The sequence below is a fragment of the Microtus oregoni genome, unplaced genomic scaffold (genome assembly GCF_018167655.1).
Source record: "Microtus oregoni isolate MIOR12 unplaced genomic scaffold, Mior012 000053F_ref0000044, whole genome shotgun sequence".
Classification (NCBI taxonomy): domain Eukaryota; kingdom Metazoa; phylum Chordata; class Mammalia; order Rodentia; family Cricetidae; genus Microtus; species Microtus oregoni.
The window spans coordinates 1897709-1920011 of record NW_024543829.1 but is presented as its reverse complement, the minus strand read 5'-3'; the positions used below and the strand labels follow the sequence as shown (position 1 = coordinate 1920011).

At 33.4% G+C, this 22303-nt stretch overlaps 1 protein-coding gene across 2 annotated transcripts in view; it reads right to left on the bottom strand.

Annotated features, from left to right (window-relative positions):
* Positions 1-22303, bottom strand: part of Csmd3 (CUB and Sushi multiple domains 3) — a 976611-nt gene that overhangs the window by 756427 nt on the left and 197881 nt on the right. For both annotated transcript variants that reach the window (XM_041637611.1, XM_041637612.1), the window contains exon 4: positions 19547-19741. In XM_041637611.1, coding sequence (XP_041493545.1) covers positions 19547-19741 — 195 coding nt within the window. The remainder of the gene's footprint in view (positions 1-19546; positions 19742-22303) is intronic.

The following is a 22303-nucleotide window of genomic DNA, read 5'->3' as shown; positions in this document are numbered from 1 at the left end:
ATAGAGTTTCCAAGGTGCAACAGCTGGGAAACAATCTGCAAGTTGAATGATATTCCAATAGCAAATACATGCCGGCAATGCAGAAAGGAACCACAGAGTTCAGTTTAGGTCAGAATTCGTTAGTAAAATCTTACTCCCATCATTAAGAAATAGATTATTCTTCAGTAGCTTCTCTGAAAGTAATAATGTGGGAAGGATTTAATACCACATATTCTGGGAAAGAAATAACTAAATTACCTACTTATGATGTGGTACATGCATACACATTTAATTCATGCATTGATTCATTCATCCAGCAGATATTTATTGATTGCACCATGAGAGACACCATAGTTAAGTAATAAGCCAGACAAAGTGCACTGTCTTTTCAGAATATTCTCCAAGCATGAACATTTTCTCACAGTCTGAGAAAGGACAGAGTCTGCATATAGGACAGATTATCTCTGCTTTTAGATTTATAACAACAGCAATATTTTTGTAGATGCCATCATCATCTAACTTTTAGTTAATCAGAGAATGATCCTGGTGAGCCTGATCTATCCGGAATAGTTCTTACATTAATATAGGTGTCTTTTCTTGACCTTAAGGCAAAAAATTGCTGTGAAAAAGTGTTGTGTGATGGAACATAAGGCAACTTTCAGAAACTGAGAACCTCATTTCAAGCTATCATATGCACATCTGACAATGAGCAATTGTTGAATATGGTTACCCAATTAAGCCTGAGAAGACAATGTTGTAAATCTCCACTCACACTTTAGATCTATAGAAACTGGGAGTTTTATGTATTTTGAGAAGTATTTTGTTTTCAATTAGTAGAAAACAAATAATGAGACTATTATGTAATTGTTAATAAATAAACATCTTTGTCATAAGTTGATGTGGGATTCCCCTCTGTATGTTGTGAATACCATTGGTGAATAAAGAGAACTGCTTTGGCCAGTTGATAGGGCAGAACTTAGATAGGAGGGGAAAACTAAACTGAATGCTGGGATAAAAAAGGAAGAGTCATTGAGAAGCCATGGAGCCACTGCTGGAGACAGACATTTTAAAACCTTGCTGGTTGGCCATAAGCCTCAGTGTAAAATATAAAATAATGAAGATGGGTTAATCCTAGAGGAGAATCTAGGCAACAATGAGGACCCTAAGAGTGACATTCATAGATCTAATCTACATGGGAAATAGAAAAAGGCAAAACCTCCTGAGTAAATTGGAAGCATGGGGACCTTGGTAGAGGGTCGAAGGGGAGGAGAGAAGCAGGGAGTGGAGCAGAGAAAAATGTAGAGCTCAATAAAATCAATAAAACGAGAATAAACATAGCAAGACTATGTAAAGTTGTTCAGTAATAACAGTACTGACAGATCCTCTGTTTGCTATTTCTCTTTGTTGTTTTGAGAGTGAAGCAACAAATGAACAATATTAATTCAGAAAATCTAAACTGTTGATGGTGTAAGTAATAGCCCAATCAGTTTGTAAAGCAGCATTTTTTGGGATATGCAGAGAGTTCACTATTAAAACAGATGGTCAAACACAGGATGAGGTCAGTAGATGCAGGAGTAAAAAATAAAGTTCATGAATTTCTATCTTCCTTAAGTTGATTCCAAATGAACAATCAAGAAAAGTTTATAATTATCATAGAAAATGTATAATTAAGGTCATAATATTAATTAAAAAGGCTTAAGAAACACAGTTGCTCCTTTTATATGTAGCATGAAGTTTAGTTATAATATATTCACAATATGTAACTATATATAAGATTTAGAGTTTTAAATTATCCAACTGATTGAAAACACAAATGGTAAAATAACAAATGTTGGCTGGAAGAAAATAGAAAAACTTATAGGTACTCTGATTTTCTGTAATGAACTTCAAATTGTTTCTAGAAGAAGAGCTAGATTTAGAATGAAGGTTATATACAGTCACTTGCTTTCTTGACATTTATCAATCTTAATTACTTCATAGTGGGCAGAGAGTCAACTTTGTGGACTTTAAGTTTCATAGACCAACTGAAGCTTAAATTAGAAGTCAAAACAAAATCTAGGTAAGATAAATTACCTAGATTAAAAAAATTAATAAAATTACTTTATTAATTTTAAAACCTCAAAATTTATATGAAAAATCTCTATATTCATATTTGTTGGCAAGTCATATAGAAATTAACATGTCAGTCAATTGGATACAATTTCAATATTTCTGCAGAAACTATGATTACATGAAAAATTGATACTTTCTCTGCAAAATAGTGAAAATAGTTAAATTGTAAGTTATTTTATTTACAGACATTTTTCTTTCTTTAATGCATAATAGATAATTTCATTGTTTGATGAAGTCCATTTCTTTCTGTATTACCCTGCTATAGCAAAACAGCATAGAGCAATGAGAACTCGGTTGTTTTTGATTCATGCCTGTATCCCTTGTTTTCAGTGTTCTAACAAAACAAAACAAGGGTATGAATTAGCTGAAGTTATTGTGTGGTCTTTCCTTCCTTCCTTCCTTCCTTCCTTCCTTCCATCCTTTTTTCTTTTTTTATTCATTCTTTCCCTACTCACATCATTTTTGTCTTTCCTTTCTTTCCTCAAAACCTTCCCCATAACTTTTCTTGCTCTCTTTCAAATTTATAGCCCAATTTTTCATTAATTATTCATATATATGAACATTTTCCCTAAATATATAAGTACAACCTTCTCAGTCTGTACAAGGTTATTAATATGTATGTTTTCAGGCCTGATCATTTGGTTTGAATAACTAATTGGTGTGCCTTTCCCCCAGAAAAGTGGTATTTTTTTTTTTCACTTTCAGAATTACTTATATGTCTCTGGCTACCTTGACCCATATGCTTTCGTTGCACTCAACTTGAAAATCAGTTATAATTTTCTGAAAGATATTAAAGGATAATGACAGCTTGTGTTGTATATAGAGAGAAATAAAGAATGACCACATGTTCATTAGCTTTCTATTAAAATTACAGAACAAGAGGTGGAAAAATAAAGCAGGCGCACACTGTGACTCAGGTAATGAAATGACACAATCCACCCAAGGAGGAATTTGTTCAAAGTTTGAAAGCTCAGGACTGGGTTTGCAGAACGCAGGCTTCCTCCGCTGTGGCACAGCCACTGTTACAGAATCTGCTGTGCCTTGCTGTGCCCAATAGGCAATGTGGACTCTTAGAACAGAGGGGATGGCGAAGCACAGGTAAGTTTCAATACTTTGATTAATAGAGTCCTTTGTCTTTGACCTGGGAGACTCCTATATCCTCCAAGACTCCATTTCACAGTGGCAAGCTCACTTCAAAACTTTTTTGGAAAGCAAAATTATATGTATTTGGTGGTGTCCTATTTTTCATTCTTTTGATATCTCTAAAGCTGTATGGAAATTGGGGTATTTATATAAAATATAAAGTCATTCACCTACACAGTTCACACTGCAAACCCAAATATTTTTAAACAGATTTATGAATGACTAATGCTTAAATGAACTTATATTTCTTTAAAAATTATTTATAACAAATAAATGTATTGAACATGGATGGAGCAGAAGAACAGAATGTTTCCTTTCATTCCATTTGCATGTTTGCATTAAGCAGTTCAGAAATAGATACTGAAAATGCAGAGGTAGTTAAATTTTCAGAGCTTGAGATGTGTATTATGAACACAGCTCTCCAAATACATAACTTTTCCATGCTGAATTAAAATCTAATTTTCTGACTGCTGTAAAAATGACTATCACACACAGAAAAGTGAAGTAATCAAATTTATGCTATTCTCTGAAAATAAATAAAGCGTTGTTCTAAATGTAAAGCCACGATGCTTCTACTTCTATTAAGGTTCCCTGGAAAATGCAATTCTTTAAAGTAAATTTATAGATCACCATTCACAATGAATACTTCTAAAGTCATTTCCAACTACAAAAGGTATGAAAACAATGGGGTGAAACTTCATACAGAACATATTTATTTACAAACAGCTAGTCCAGAAGGAAAATATATTGCTGCCATCACTAGATGTACTGTGGATGCAGTTAAACAAGTTGGAACTGTACATAACTTATATGAAGTGAACTTTTCCAGGAAAAAGTACTAAATGAGTAAATAATGAAAAGGAAACTGTTCAGTAGTTATTAGCAGAAAGGAAGACTAAAATCTCTAAATCGCTTGTTGGTTCTATCACAACTGTAAGACAAGGATATCAACGCTAAAACACTTGTGAAATTGTGGAGCATTTGTACCTAAGAGGAGATTCACTCAGGTTGTTATAGCAATTTGCATTTTATTTGAGAGCAAGACAACATAATAAAATAGAACTGGATATTATTACTTGACCAGGCAATGTAAAAAAGACTTTCATTTTAAGGGTCGAGTTATACTGTTCTGTTCGTAGAACAAACTGAAGAGGATTGTGGGATATTCTTTCATTCCTTTAAAGTCATAGGGCCTCTTACTGAGTATAAAAGCAAACCCACACTTAAAGGTATTTATAACATCTATTTTGGGAAAAGCATATAAAATATTATACTATGAAAAGATTCAGTATCTGAGTACATTTTTGCATAAATATGAATAAAAATATATCTTTTATATGTACAGACATTTATATAAATATGTATGTTATTTAGTGAGTGCATGAGAACATGGTAAAACATACAATGGTATTGAAATAATTCTGATAAGCAGAAGAATGTAATTTGTTTTTCCTTTTGTGAAATTTAGGGGAAGATAAAAGATTGATAAGAATTTTAATATGGATAAATCAAATGTTCTTTAAAAGTTGAGAAGACTTTCTCCATATTTTCCCCACATTACTCAGATATCTTTATGATATGATCCTTAGTTTCTCAGCCACCATTTATAGCTTGTTTAGCAGATATCAATATGTTCCATGATAAGGAATATCAGAGAAGAAGTCAGTTCCTATAAAGCTGAAGATCAGTAGTATCAAATTTTACAAATATTGTGACCCTCTGAAACTCATGCTAGACTTTCACTTTTTTTCTCTTTGTGCGATAAATGCTATCATAGTTTTCGGTGGCGAAATTCAAATGAGTGAAGTTCGTAATGCTTTCTAACTAAAAATAAAGCTCCTCACTAATATTTTTATTCTTTATCCTTATTGTTTCACGTTGGTGATTTTTTCCATATATTCTAAAAGCAGTTGACAAGCAAGTAGGAAGATGGAGACCTTTAAGTTTCCCAAAACTTATGCTGAACAGAACCAACCTATTTGGTAGCAGCAAAAAAAGTGACTATGATATATATCATCTTTTTTTAAATCTACTATGATGATATTTTGTTATTTTCAGTGTCATATGACATTGCCCCTTCTATCAATGTATGAATCAGACAAATTTTCCATATTAATTCAGAGGTAACTTTTAAGGCTTCTCAATATTGCCTAAGTTTTTATTTTTCATCGTAAACTGACGTTATTTGATCACAATGTCTGCATGTATATCTATTATAATATTCATCTTGAATTGAATTGTCTATAATTCTATAATGATAGAAGTACTTAACCTAAGTTTTTTTTTTTTTTTTTTTTTTTTTTTGGTTTTTCGAGACAGGGTTTCTCTGTGGTTTTGGAGCCTGTCCTGGAACTAGCTCTTGTAGACCAGGCTGGTCTCGAACTCACAGAGATCCGCCTGCCTCTGCCTCCCGAGTGCTGGGATTAAAGGCGTGCGCCACCACCGCCCGGCTCTTAACCTAAGTTTTACTAAGAAAAATCAATGAGCAGTTGCATCCCCTACTCTGCAGGATAACACTAGTAGCAGTCTTTACAATATGCTTGTTTTTGTCTCCTGTGAATCTTGTGGATATTCATTTGCCTTCTCCCGCGCCGTGATCCATGTCAATTGTTATGTCCCAGATATTGACCCCAGCAGGCAACCCTCAATAATGCAGGAGCAACTTCTCCCAGGGCAACAAGTAGGTAGATATTGATTTCATACCTCTCTTCCTGTTCCACCATATCCCATCCACCAGTTTCATCCTCAGCTCTATAGCAGAAAACTTGGTGGAGTCTCCCTTTCCCCTCTGATGCCATCTCCAATGTCTCAAAGCACTCCCCCCAACTTTCCTTCCTCAAGTCATCTCATTATCCCAGCAACCAACACCAGTAGACATTCCCTGGGAACATAGCAGCTGAACGTGCCAGGTAACATAGAGGTTCACAAAAATTTCCTACCAGGCACCACACAGCCATCACAGTATTCTAACGTCCAGAGAGGAAACAGAAAACAAGGACAAAAACACTTGCCCAAGAGAGACAAAATCAGATACCTCCAAACACAGGTACTTAGACACCCGTGTAAAGACACAATCAACAACAGACAGGACACTATGCCTCTGTTGGAATCCAGGGACACAATAGGCACCGAATATCCAAACACAGCTGAAGACCAAGAAAAAAGACTAAAAAAGACCTAGTATAAAGATAATGGAGTCCCTTAAAGAAGAAATGAATACATACCTTAAATTAATTCAGGAAAATACAAACAAGCAGCACAGGGAAATCTATAAAACTGTTTAAGACCTTAAGATGGAAGTAGAATTAAAAAAAAAAATAAATAAAAACTGAAAATAATCTAGAAAGGAATTATGTGTGAATTCAAACAGGAATCACATAGACAAGTTTCACCAAGAGAAAACAAGAATCTCAGGACCCAAGGTTATGCTAGGGAAATAAAATACATCAAAGAAAATATTAAACATTAAATAAAATAATCAAAGAAAATATTAAATCTAAAATATTCCTGACATAGAACATGTAAGAAATAAGATACTATTAAGAGACCAAACAAACTTAGGCATAGTAGATATAGATGATGGAAAAGAAACTCTCCTCACAGATCCAGGAAATATTTAAAAGATGTCATAAAAGAAAATTTTCCTAACCTAAAATGGATATGCATATAAAGATACAAAAACAAACATCGCCAAATAAATTGGACTAGAAAATAAAATCTTGTTAAATATAATCAATACACTAAACATAAAGCAAAAAAGAATATTAAAAACTGCGAGAAAAAAACTGGTAACAAATATTCTAATAGTCCTATTAGAATTACATCTGAATTTTTAGTGGAGTCTCTAAAAGCCAGAAAGGCCCAGACAGATTTGCTTCAGACTCTAAGAGACAACAGGATGCCAGACCAGACTACCATACCCAATATAACATTCAATCACCACAGATAAAAGCAAATTTAAACCATATATGTCTAGAAATCCAATCCTACAAAGGGTTCTGGAAGGAAAACTCTGACATTAGGAGGTTAACTACAGTCATAAAAACACAGAAAATACATAATCTTAGACCATCAAAAGAAGGGAAGCACACACACACACAAATACACACACAGATACACAAACACCACCAATAATAGCAACACCAACACCAAATCAAATAACCCGAATCAACTAGCATTGGTGACTGACATCTCTCAATAGCAATGATTTTTATTCTTCAAAAAAAAAATATATATATATACAAACTAACAGAAAGAATGACAAATCAGGACCCATCCTGAATATCAAGGATACATATTACCTCAGGGTAAAAGTCTGTAAAAAATATCCCAAGCAAATAGATCTAAGAAACAGGCTGATAAATCCATTTTGATATCTAAAAAATTAGACTTCAAATCAAAACTAATGAAAAAAGATAGTAAAGGACATATATACGCATCAAAGAGAAAAATATCTAACAACATGACCTTTCAATTATTATCATCTATATACAAAAGACAAGAAAAGCCGCCCTTGTAAAGAGACTACTACGGATTCAGTTACACATTGATTCTCATATGTTGACTGTGTGAGACTTTTATATAACCCACACTCAGCAACAGACAAATAATGAATATAAAAACAAAAGTGAGAAATGCTAGAGCTAATGTATGTTAGAAACCAAACAGGACTTTACAGAGCATTTCATCCAAACACAAAAATATGCTTTTTTTTTTTTGCGCCACATTTAACTTTCCCCAAAATTGATCACATACTGAAACAAAAAAAAAAAAAGTCTCAACAAGAAAACTGAAATAAAGCTATATCTTCTCAGACCACGACAGATTAAAGATGGGATATCAACAGCTTACAGATTCAAGGAAAATGAACAACTTTCTGCTGAATGAAAATGAGTAATGACAGAAATAAACAAGTTAAAGGCTATAAAATGGAATGAAAATGAATACCCATCATCTCCAAATTTATGGGGCATGAATGAATTGGTTCTAAGAGCCAACCAACTTCATAGCAGTAAATACCTACCCCTCCTGCCAAAAAACTGGAGAGAGGCCATATTAGCAACTTAACAGCACACCTGAAATTTTTTAAAAGAAGAAGAAGAAGAAGAAGAAGAAGAAGAAGAAGAAGAGGAGGAGGAGGAGGAGGAGGAGGAGGAGGAGGAGGAGGAGGAGAAGAAGAAGAAGAAGAAGAAGAAGAAGAAGAAGAAGAAGAAGAAGAAGAAGAAATTGCACCTAAGAAATCACACTGACAGTAGATGGTACGAAATAATCTAACTTGAGAGTAAAAATGGAAACAAAGAACAATGAAAAGTAATCAGTTAATCAAAGAGTACGTTGAGAAAATCAGAGAAAGAATATTCAACCTGACAAAATCAGAACTGAGAAGGGGGAAGAACAAGAAACAGCAGGAAATCAGAGAATCATAAGGACATACTTTAAAAACACATATTCTGCATAACTGGAAAAACTTAAGGAAGTAAACAGTTTTCTCAATATTTACAAATTAACAAAGGTAAATAAAATCAGAAAATTAATATAACTAGATCTATGACACCTAGCAAAATAGATACAGTCATTAAGGATCTCCCACCAAAGAAATCAGGACCAGATAGTTTTAGTACAGAATTCTACCAGAATTTCAAGGAATTCCTGAAGAGATTTTGGATACAAGGGGCATACTTAAAAATAACAAAGGTAGATTACAGCGAGCCCATTGCCAACACCACCTTAAATGGAGAGAAATTCAAAACTAAGCCACTAAAATCAGGAATAAGATAAGGTTGTGCACTCTCTCCATTCTTACTCAAGATCATACTTGAAGACTTAGCTAGAACAAAAAGACAACTAGTAGAGATAATTGAATGAAAATTGCAAAGGAAGAAGTCAAAATATCTATTGACTACAGATGTGAAATTGTGCATGAGTGGCTCTAAAACTTCCACCAGCGTACTTATGTGGCTGCTAAATCCTTTCAGCAAAGTAACTGGATTCAAAGAAAACTCACAGAATTCCTTAGTCCTCCCATATACAGAAGGCAAACAGAGTGTGAGCGAAATCAGGGAAGTACCATCTTTCAGCATAGCCACAGATGATATAAACTATATTGTGGTAACGCTAACAGATTAAGTGAAGGACTTGTGTGATGAAACCTTCTGTTGGGAAGTATTATTTTCAGGTGTGTGACTTTTTTATGCTACATCTTGTTAATTGTGAAGTTGTAATTCTTTGCCTATATAAAACACTTGATGGTCTTATCAAAGAGATGAATGGCCAATAGTGAGGCTGCAGAAAAGATAGGTGGGGCTAGGAGGCAGAGAGTATAAAAAGGAGAAGAAAGAACACCAAGGACAAGAGAACAAGCAGAGGGGAGCATCCGTGGTTAGTCTCCCAGGCACCCAGCTACTCACAAAGTAAAGGGAAGATAGGTATATAGAAATAGAGAAAGATAAAAGCCCAGAGTCAAAAGGTATTCAGGATAATTTAAGTTAAGAAAAGCCAGCAAAAAAGCAAGTCAAGCTAAGGCTGGATATTCATAACAAAGAATAAGCTTTTTGTGTACTTTATTTGGGAGCTGGGTGATAGCCCCCGCCCCCCCCCCCAAAAAAAAAAAGTCAAACTGGTAAAACATCACACAACAACCTTCACAAGTTTGAAGAAAAAAAATGAAGAAATATCAGAAGATGGAAACAATGCCTATGCACATGGATTTGTAGAATTAGCATAGCAAAAATGGTTATTCTACCTAAAACAATCTACAGCTTCAATACATTGAATTTTGATGCAATCAAAATTCAAAATTCTAGCCCAATTCGTCACAAGTATTGAAAGGACAATTATCAACTTCATATGGGAATTCACAAAAGAACAATCCTGACTAATAAAAGAACTGCAGGAGGTCTCACCATTTCTAATCTCAAGCAACAGTACAAAAGCTATAGTAATAAAAATTGCATGGTATTGGCATGAAAAGAGACATGTCAACCAAAGGAATCAAATTGAAGACTCAGACACGCCCCCACACACCTATGGATACCTGATATTTGATAAAAATGCACAATACATACAAAGAAGATAGCATCTTCAAAAATAGTGCTGGTCAAACTGAATGGCAGTTTGTTGAACAATATATATATATATATATATATATATATATATATATATATCATAAAACTCAACTCCAAATGGATTAAGGAACTCAACATAAATGGAGGTACACTGAAGGTGATAGAAAAAATAATGTTAAATATTCTGAAAGAGAAGACTTTCTGAACAGAACACTAATAGCACAGGCATTGAGATCAACAATTAATAAATTAGTGCCTCATGAAACTATAAGGCTTCTGTAAGACAAAGGATACTTTAAATTGGACAAAATGTATGCCTACAGAATGAGAAAAGAAATGTACCAGCTCTACATCAAAAGTGGACTATTATCCAAACTACATGAAGAACTCAAGAAACTTGATTTCCAAAACCCAAATAACCTAGTTAAGAGTGCCTTAGAAAGATGAGAATTGATCTACCTCAAGACCCATCTATATCGAGCTTTGTGATATACCCAAAGGACACTTTGTCCTATCACAAGGACACATGCTCAACCACGTTCATTTTTTTTTAATAATAACAAGAAATTGTAAACAACCTACTTGTCCTTCAACAAAAGAATTGGTAAGGAAAATGTGGTAGATTTCAACAATGAACTACTGCTCAACTCTTAAGAAACATGACGTCATGAAATTTCCAGGTAAATGGATGGCATTAGAAAAAAAAAAGTTCCTAAGTGAAGTAACCTAGGCCCTGAAAGATAAATATGATATGAATTCCCTTATGTCTAGATATTTGCCATTAAATAAATGGTAACTAACCATTATGATAAATAAATGATAACTTAATAGAAAGGTTAGGTACAGAGGTAGGAACTAGGGGGAAATATATGGATCTTCCAGGTAAAGAGAAATACAATATATTTTATAGGTGTACTGCAAAGGAGGTAGAATATAACAGGAAGGAGCAGATGGGAAATGGGAGGGGAGGACTTGAGGGAGGAAGTGAGGGACAATACAATAAGAATTGCAGGACATTTGAGGGATGGTATGGAAACAGTGCTGTGGAAATTTCCTACAATATATGAAGGAGGTCCTAATGAAGTCTCCAAATAATGAGGGAGCTATGACCTATCCTGGCCATCTCTTGTCATCAAATGAAGCTTACAGTAACAAGGCTGGATGTTATTGGCTGAAAGGGTACAATGAAAATCCCCAGACAACTCAGACTATTGTCAAGACAATAGTAGCTCTAAACAAACTGACAGCAAGACCCTATTGCTGAAAACAACACCCCACATCTCATTAAACATGGAGAGCTAGAGCTCATGCCTACAAAGAATCTTCCCCCACCTGTTGTATTAATAAGTAAAAAGCTAAAAACTAAAACTAAGTATAACTTAAATATCCATTATCTAATAATATTAATATTAATAAAGTATGTCTTGGGACTGTAATAATTGTGTCTTTAAATGCAGACATACTTTAAAATCTAACTTTTCAAACTAAGGTTTTTTTGAATAATACAATATAAAAGGATATCAGGAGCACCTTATTGTAAAAATATTATCCTTTTTATTGTAATTTTAGATGATTAATTTGTAAGCCAAACAAATAACCTAAGAAAACATTCACTTATTTAAACATAAAAAGTGGGGTAGAACTAAATATAAACCACTGGTTTGTACAGCGTTTGTCTTGGCCCATGGTATTAGGCACATGTGTTTTGATTTATATCGTTCTCTAAAGATGGTCCTTAATCATCTTCTCAGTATCCAGATGTGGTAATGTCTTGGGAAGCTCATTCCCTATGCTTATATTACTGATATAATTGAGGATGAACAATATGAAATTATGCTGTGATTGTTTCACAGTGTCTTGCAATGATGGATAATATACATAATTGTTCATATTGCTTTCTTTCCGTTAAAGATACTATAATCTAATTATATTTTATGGATGTGTTTATACTGTCAAGTGAACGACTGCTTGATTTAGCACTGACTCCTAGGATATAAAAATTCAGAACTTGACATTCATATATAAAACTCGTTCTTAGTTTCTTCTAATTCTCATGTTATTTTCCTTCATTATCATTTGCCTAATTTGCATTAATGTTAATCTTTTACATACAACACATTTTCAGCTGTTTCAGCTACTTTTTTTTAAAATTAGCTATAAATTAAAGAACATACTACGTGCCCTTAATTTTTAAAGTATGTTGATTACTTTGGTAATTACCACTCACAGAAAAAGTGGAAAATGAAGACATCATTTGCCCTAGTCATAGATGTAGATGTTAATTCATGCAGAAAAATTAGACAAATAAACAAAACCTAAATTTACTTTAAAATTCAGAATTTAAAACATTTAATAACCCCACTGTTAAAAGAATATTATTCATTTTTTGTGTCAGATGCAGAATTGGAGAACCTTGGAAATGTGAGACAATGATTGAATTTTTACTTGTTATATGACTTTTATCATGAAGGAAATGATGATAATGTGTATGACTTTTGATAATTGTAAAATTTTCAAGTGACCATGTATCTTTAAAATCTATCTGGCTTTCTTTGGGGAGATAAAAGAAGCCTTGCCCTCTCTTAAGATTGGATGGGGTGGGAGGAGGAAAGTGGGAGGAGGGGAAGAAGTGGGGAATTTGGATTGGTATTTTTTAAAAAGTAACAAAATTAAAAAAAGAAGAACCCTGTATCAGAAAATTTTTACCCTCTTCACTTGAACTGATATTCATAAAATATTATTTTCATCTTCATTGCTACAAAGTACTTATTTTCACATTCCAGAGCATGATAAAGGGCCATATGTGGAGATTAAATGAATGGAGGAGTGAACAAAATAGTGTTAAGGAGTTAAGAGCAATGCTGAAATAGAAAAAGTTAAATGGTGTAAAATACAGGATAATTGGACAAGGTAGGACTAGAAATACAGAGAGGGTTAACAAATACCAACAACTTTTTAAAATGTCATTTAAAGACCAACTACCATAGAAACTTTATTAAATACATTCATATATAAAACATATATATATATATATGTGTGTGTGTGTGTATTTATAAAATCAACACACATATATAATTAGCACACACACACATGTGTGTGAGAGAGTGTATGCTAATTACAACCCAAATTATTCTCTAAGTTTTATATATACATTTGCCACAAGTCTCATAATACTGAATGGCAAGAGAAACTCACATTAGTAAACACTTCTTTCATTTCTTTATTTATATTTTAAGAAACTATATTTTCTCATTTTACATATCAATCCCAGTTCTCACTCCTTCCACCATCCTGCTTCTTCCACCTTCCCCCATCCTGTCTCATATCCACTCCTTAGAGAAGGTAAGGCTTCCCATAGTGACTCAACAAAGTCTAGCACATTGCTTTGAGGCACTTTTTCATCTCTTAAAGACAAAAATTTTCCTATAACAAATTTTAAAACATAAAGTTATAATGAAGAAAAATTGCTCCTGAATTAAGTGCCCAAAGAATATACTTACAAATTTAGTTAGAAACTTACTTTTGTGCTTCAATATTATTAACAGATGTTTGAATTATGATGCAACTATTTTATGTTTTAAATAATAATTCCAGTTTTACCAGCCACATCTATTAAGTTGGTTTTATAGTTTTAAATATTACATCTCAGCATGCTTGAGTGGTTTTGTGTATTTGCATATTGCATATTGAATAAATGACATTCTAATTTTCTAGTGCTTTCTGAGATAGTTTCCCAGAGATTGGACATAGAGTCATATAAATGGAATAATTCACATCCCATGAGTTGAATTACTATTTTTACAGCAAGATGTTTGTTGTAATTTACATATGGAAAGTATCTACCTAAAATTTTAGTCCTGTTTCTCCTCCAACTCTCATTTTTTATGACTAATATAAATTCTGCATTTTGATCTTAAATTTTTGTCTAGAATTACTTAAGATTTCTGGCAGGAAAATAGTGTGTGCAGCAGAGCAGTCTGCTGTCGTTTCTCCATTAGTTATTTTCTTATCAAATTTTGGATGAAAGCTACTTCTATATCTAAATAAGACATAGAGAGCTTTTCCACTCGTAATTACTACCTGAAATTTATCTCACTTTGTCAGTGCACCGCCTTCCTGATAAGCCTTTTACATATCTCTGCTGTCAAATACTATGTTAGTCACATTGTACCAATTGACTGTATCACAACTGTGTTACTAATGTCACACCTTTTCCAACAGGATGGCACCTATCAGATCAAAGTCTTCTCCCTCAGTCTTTTATGTGCACATACCGTTTGCCTGAGCACTGCTTTGCCTGGATTCTATATGAATACCTTAGACATGCACATGACACAATAACAATTATTATTAACAATTATCTAGTTAATACAAAATTCATCAATTCCCAATACAAACTAAAGTTATCTATGGCTCATTAATTATGTGTTAAAACACAGATCCCTCTATAACAAAGGGCAGGGTTCAGATGAAGCACTATAATTCAAGAGAAACTTTTGTCGTCATATTTGGAGTACATGACTCTAAATGCATTTCTGAATGCAGAACACCAATCTGAGAACTTTCAATATCAAAGTCTGTATTTATTTACCATTGCTGAAACAGCGATTAATGTGTTCAAAGTATCGGGTGCATTGGGTTGAGAACATAAGCTGCGTGAAAGCTCATTTGGAATGAACATCACAGAAGTGTCTGTCAAAGGAAATGGGTGCAAATATTCAAGTGCTCCAGGTGTGAGTACAAGCATTAAGTTTTAGTTTCGAGATGGTTTTGCTTAGCAGGCAGTTTGCTGCCTTTTTCAAATACTCGCAGATGTTGCTGATGAATTCACTCCTGGTTTTCACACAATAACCCTTGCTCCATGCCCTCTAGGTTGATATGACATTTGTTTCTTTCTTAATTAAACTATCATTGCTAGGAAGCAGCAAAGAACGTTCAAAGGAAAGGTTTCATCAAGGAAAGAGCCTGTGTAAGCGCCATGGGAAGCAATGAGCAGATCATTACAGAATTATTAGCCCCCTGCACAGTTATAAATTAAAGAATCAGTATGCTATTGAGTGACAAAGAGCAGAAAAGGAGGTGTAGACTAAGCCATGCTCAATATTCCCTTTTGAACTGAATCATAGTAGAACATTCTGGAAACACACTGGTCTTCTATACTTTAAATTTGAACAAAAGTGTTGGCTAGTGAGAGATAAAGCTGAGTATGGAAAATTAGGTCATGTGCTCTGTGAAGTACGACATAGAGACTATGCTTAGCCAGTGAATATTAGTAACACATGAGATCTACTTTTGAGGCGCGAAAGGAAATTTTGTACTTTCTACATGAATTATTACTTCACATAGAATGCTATTGCTCTATATAGTTTATACTTTTAGTAATCCTTTCAGAATCCTTCACTTAAATATCTGTCCCTAGATTAATTTCCATCTTCTCAACTAGGATACACTAATGCATCCTTCATCAAGGTGCTCAACCATTATAAGATAATACCATTAAATCAATTATCACACATTATTGTAATTGCTTGATTACATTACAAATCTGCCCCTTTGGAACATGGGCTCTTAAGGTCAGAAGTTGTTTCTTAATTAATCTTTGGTTCCTTAGCATATAAAATACTGCTATTCACACGGTAGGATTTAATGACTATATTTGAACGAGTAAATGCACTCATTAGTTTTGGTAGTCAGGAGAAGAAAAGGAGAGCCTGGGAGACTGAAGTTCAGCAGGCAGCATTTCCCGATACAGAGAATGCCCCTTTTTAATAAATTAGGCTGCAGAGGGTTTGGTGAAAGTCAAAGTAATATGCCTGCTGGATCTTGGGAAGCAGGAGAAAACAGGAGAGTTGTATACTCAGGCAAATAATAATTGAACCTTGAGATAAAAAGCTAATAACAAAAGGAGGGAAGTATTGGCTCTAGTATTAGCCAGGATGGATAGAGAGATATTTGATTTCTTGTTTGCTGTTTTCTAACTGTATGTCTCTTCTTAAGGGGATGATAGAGATGAAAAGGGATGTGGGCTAATTGTGCTCAATGCACATGTTTTAGTGCATACAATAACTGTAATGTGTTCAAGGGTATAATCACACCTGCTTACCTAGCAAGGTCCTGGAGGAGACCTCAGTGACTTATAAAATCATTTAATATTAATTTAATTGTGATTTTTATATTTCTACCTATATCTTCATCATTTTTACCAAAGCAGCCATTTCCAAGTTCACAAATGATCTTTGTATCATGAAGAATCTAATAACTAAGTGGCATTTAGTATTTAGTAATGAGTATTGAGACCACAGTAACATCTTTTAACTCCAAACTCTATTATCTGATTTGAAATGGACAAGGAGTCCCCAATCAGAGATAAATATTAAATATTGTTGATGTTGATCCTTTGTGAACATTTAAAATATTTCTTGCTTCTAATTAAAGTCCCAATAAAACACTGACTTTTAAATGTTCATAAAATAATTTTAGTGAATGATTTGTATGCTTCTGTAGAATACTATATATATATATATATATATATATATATATATGCCTTTTCAAAGTTCCACATATGACTTCGTTTCTGCTCACTATGTGATAAATTATCCTATGGTAAGTGTAAATTAATTATTTGTAGTTCCAAAGTATGATGCTAGGACTTTGGAAGTGAGAGAGCGTGTTTGTGTGTTTCAAACCTGGCTTCCCTACTAACCTTCTTAAATACTGAGACATTTATGCATTGGCATTCTCATATGTCTGCATATCTTTTGAACACATTCCAACTGACCTTTGTGTTAGACTATCATTACACAGACATCTGTTTATAAAACAGTCTAATGTCTTCCCACAGAGCTGAGGACAAAATTTGCTTATAGCCTTGCAAGAGAGAGATAATGGCTCCTCAGAGATCAAGTAAGGGCACACTGCTACACATGGCCATGAACAGTTCTCATTCATACTGAGAAGGCTTTTTTCCTAGTATGTGAGCGGATGTTCCTCACCTTTTTTTGTATCATGCTATAAAACTGGACATTGGTGGTTGTAAATCATAGATATTGCAAAATTTTGATATTTTAAATTTTGGTTTTACTGTTCATTTAAAAAACTGTCATTTATTTTTAGCCTAAGAATAGCATTTCTTTTGTGCCATTGATAAGACTGAAAAAGAAAACTTTTCAACCAAAATCTTAGACCTTCATAATTCCTACGCTTGTTATTTAAGTAATCTTGACTTTTATATCTGGAGTTAATTTTCTGTTTTTTTTTTTCTTAACAGATACAATGCTTCTGAATTCTTTGTCTGTTTGAAGTGTTTGGCACAAAACTAACTATGATAATCTTAGCAGTAGCAAAAGCATCAGCAGAGGCAGCAGACAGCAATACTAGGGAACCACAAACACAGAGAACACCTTGGGAAGAATCTGGACATGTACCACACACAACAATAAACAACAAGTAAAGGCAGAAATATTTAGCATTGCTACAACTACAGCAGTTAAAAAAAACTCATTTTTTAAAAATGAGTCATCTCATTGGCTAGAAGGACAGAATTCAAATTTTTGTATGCTATACCTGAGACCAATCACATACTGATTGAGACAGCTGGCAAAAGAAGTTAGTTCTGTCTGGGTTATAAACACAAATATTTAGAAGGTAGTTTAATGATCACATGAGTCCATTTGGAAAAAGCAATAGCAGCGGCTTCCCTGTTTGGGTCCATGAATTCCATACTATGGGCTTTTTACAAGATTTTCAGTACCAGTCGTGAATTTTATTTTTGGGTCAGAATTCAAAATCCACTCAGAAAACTATTAGGTATATCCAAAAGAATCATACAACTATTGTAATAGTCTGTACAGTTTGCCTGGTTTGTAAGTTGTATACTTGATATGGTCTTAGTCAACTACTGAGAATAAGTGCTGTTGGGTTTGCAGCTCTGTACAGGACACTTCCATCAAGCAATCAAAGGAAACATCATAAGAGAAGACAGAAGAACGTAAAAGCAGGAGGATGGGGAAGGGCACCATGGAACACTGTTTCATTGGTACGATATTGCTATTTAGCTCATGAACTCATAACTGCTTTAGCTACCGGCAGAAGATGAAGCCTGATCACACTTTGTAACAGGTGGGAGAGGACTTCACAGGGCTCGCTTGCTCCTGAGAAGATACTGGCAGTTAGTGGTTCGTATAGGAAAGAAAGGATCTTCTTTAGCTTTGAAGTTACTGAATATGTTTCCCATGTTCTGGTAAATAACGTCTACAACCTAATTAATGGTAATTAAACTTGGTAGGCTTCATATATAACAAATAAACACTTGAAACTAGAAGGAGGCCATTGGGGAAAAATAAAGGCTTTTGTGAAGGGATAGAAAAGATAAAGGAGTGGGGTTGAATAGGATAAAATTAAATTGATATACATATATGAAAATATATTTTAAAAAAAGTGAGAAGCTATTCGTGGTTGACTTCATTGGTTAACATGCTACTCATCTGCATCCTCTTGTTTGACAAAAACGGTTTGATATGTGTGGTTGCACATTCCTAGCTTCAACTCAGTGAGGAATAAGAGAAACATATCTCAACAGATTTATGAAATACAACACAGTAAGAAAGAAAGCCCAGACTAACAATGTTGATCTCCAGAACTTCTGTGGCCATGACACAGTATAGAACATAGCTAATGATAAATACAGCTATTTTCCAGACATAAAATACTTTTTTCCTTCATAAAATACAAACTTTATACCATCAATATATAACTATAAAGTAATATTTTCACAATAATCCTATGCTAATTTATGTGAGATTTTGAGAAGAATCAATGATATAGACAATATTTCTCAATTAATGTTTCAATGATTCCTCTCAAATTATTTGTTTATAATGATCATGAATGCTCCTGCAAGAAACTCTGATTTTTAAGCAACATAAACTCTGTATGTTTTCTAATGCAAATTTAAAAATATGTATGCCTGCATTGTATTGTAAATGCCCAAATATCTTTATAAATACAAGTATTTTCATCTGCGTTAAAAATACTATGTTGTAGCAAATATTAAGTATGTTTGGATATTAGTATTCAATACCTAATATAAATAAATAGATGAAAGAAGGTAGAGAAAGCTACGTTATAGAGATGGATAATATGTTGATGATAAATAGTTATGCTTAATAGTTTCTTACTTTTAAAATGTTTCATTATATTAAACAAATATACAAATAAATTTTGAATATATGTGTATGTGTTATTTTTACCTCTGCAGATGGGAACAGGGAAATCCCAGGAAGCTGTATTAACTGAGTTGGCTATACAGGTCAGTTGAGGATGGCCATCAAGGATATAACCAGTCACACAGCTGTAACGAATCTTGTCCCCAACATCAAACCTTGTACCATACAGTACTCCTTTGGGTGGAACCCCTGGATTTCCACAGGAGCTACTCTGCAATTCTGTAACACAGAAGGAAAAAAAAGAGAGAACTTAGAGTTACTTCAATGTATTTTAACCTTTTATGGTAATAAAAGTACATCAAAATGTGATTATCATTTTCCTGTGGAGAAAAGTGGGATGAAAACTTTGCATGTTCTCTTTCAGTTCAGGGAAGACTTACCGCGAGAATGCTAATAAATTTTGTTGCTTTACAAATGTCCTTATTTTTCTATAAAATTTTAGTTGTCTTACATTATTTAGTTTTCATACCAGGATTTGCAATTGCCATAATATCATAGATTTTCTAGAGCTGAGATCAACACAACTTATATGGTATCTTCAAAGCAATATTTGAATGACGGAGCAGATGTGTGCTTCTACTTACGCTAAACTACAAATCTCTACCTAGAAAACATGTACATTTTGAGTAAACATATTTTTATTTAAATAATTAAAATATACTTAGTAGAAAAATGAATATATATTTAATGTAAGAAATTTGATTAATATTCAACTCATTTATTTAGTTTGATCTGGATATTTGATAATAATGATAGTAACAAATGCAGGACAGAGCTCATTTAAAATTAATCAGTAAGAAACCATATATATAATATATACATATGTGTATATAAATACATTAAAATTACTACTGTCATATTAAATTTGCATTGTAAACATTAATCAATTGAGCTAAAATTAATTAATAAATGAAAAGGTAATATTCCAAATTTAATCATTAGTTACTTCTGCTATACAAAGGGTAATTTCCCAGAAGGGATAATTTTATTGTTGTTTAGAGGCAGTTAAATATTAGGTGAGATAATTAAAACTATAAAGGATTAATATTCTTTTCAAATTTCAAGAATCTGATAATAAAAGTGAATCATGTTCCCTTTTTATCCTGTTACTATACCATGTGTGGCATTAATAAGTTCTTGATAAAACCATTATGTCAATCAAATTTATTATAAACTGCAACTACCTTGAAGTTATCAAAATATATAATCATGTATAATAATAGCTAAAACTTGACAAAAATGAAATTATGTACAGACATGGGTTTTTAACTATAGCTTGCTTCTAATAATTTTGATAATTTCTTTATGTTTTTGTTTTGTTTTGCTTTGTTCTCTGAATGCACTCACTTTGTTGTGTGTGTGCGCATATCCGTGTGTATGAGTGTGTGTGTGTGATAGTGTGTGTTGTGAATATGCAAGTGCATTTACGAATGAACATGAGTGTTCATGGGGAGCCCAAAGCAGGTGGTGGCCAAAGCAGAATTGGGAATTTCCCCTCCTACTCCTTTTCTTGTTGTTTTGAAACATTCTCTTACTGAAATTGAAGCTCATATTTGACAAAGCTTTCTCACCAGTGAATGGATTCACTGGCAAAGGCAAGCATGTCACAGTGTTTACAAGGGTTTCAATCTTGAGCATTCCTGCTTTTACTCACTATTCCAGCTCCCCCTATTCTTGTGTTTCCAAAGTTGGTAATGCTAATGGAAAGACTCACTGTTTGAGGTCACTGCATTTGATTAAAGAATGAAATAATGACTTGTTTTGGAGGTAAAATATCTGCTGTTATAATTATTTTACAATTATTTTATAATAGTTATTTTAGATTCCACAAATATAGAAAATTAATGTACTTGGCTAACATTAACTGGATATCAAAGGTTTGTGAAAATAGTATGTCATCATCATAAAATTATACTTGAAAAATATTTAAAATATCACTATTCAAAGTTATTTATCCCTAAAATTTTAATTTATTCCCTCATTTTTTTTTTTACCAGTTTGTTAACAATTCTTTAAAGACTTAGTCTTTATGAGGAATTCTAGAAATCTTTAAAACAAATTTATTGTCTTTGGATTCGGACAATTAAAAAATATTCAGATCAAAGAGATGGTTCGGTGCTTTAGAATGTTTGCAACATAAACATGGGGAAAGGATCTTTGTCCCTACACCCATGTAAATGTCAAGATGTAGCTGCAGATCTCTTTAGATCCAGAGTTGGTTGTAGTAATGGAGAATACAAGACAATCTATGGATTCCTGGCTGCCAGCCCAGCCAAAAGATTGCAAGCTCCAAGCTGAGAGTGAGAGGCAGACGCAAGAAAAGAGAGAAGAAAGAAATGGAGATGAACTAAATGTGTCTCTCTGACCTTCACTCACATACATACACGTATGTGGTTTGTGCGTGTGTGTGTGTACATGCAATCACACCTCACACACATTGAGCGGCAGAATATTTTTAAATGTTTCATTTTCTGTAACAGTAATATCAATGATACTTGTTGGAATTGATGCTCAGGTTAATAAGTTTTGATAAATGGAATTAAGAACTCAATCCTTTGAGTAGAGTAACAAAGGAATACTTTTAATGAAACTACTACTTTTAATCTTATTCTCAATGCTTTCTTTCCCATACACTCTCTAAAAATAATTAAGGTCAGGACTTCAATTATCATAAAGTTATATATCTGGGAGAAAAAGGCATTTCCACATGCTTTCACAGGAATTGTTTTGGGAGGGAAAAAAGAGTGAAGATAACAAAGTTGCTTATGGCTTGTATGTTTT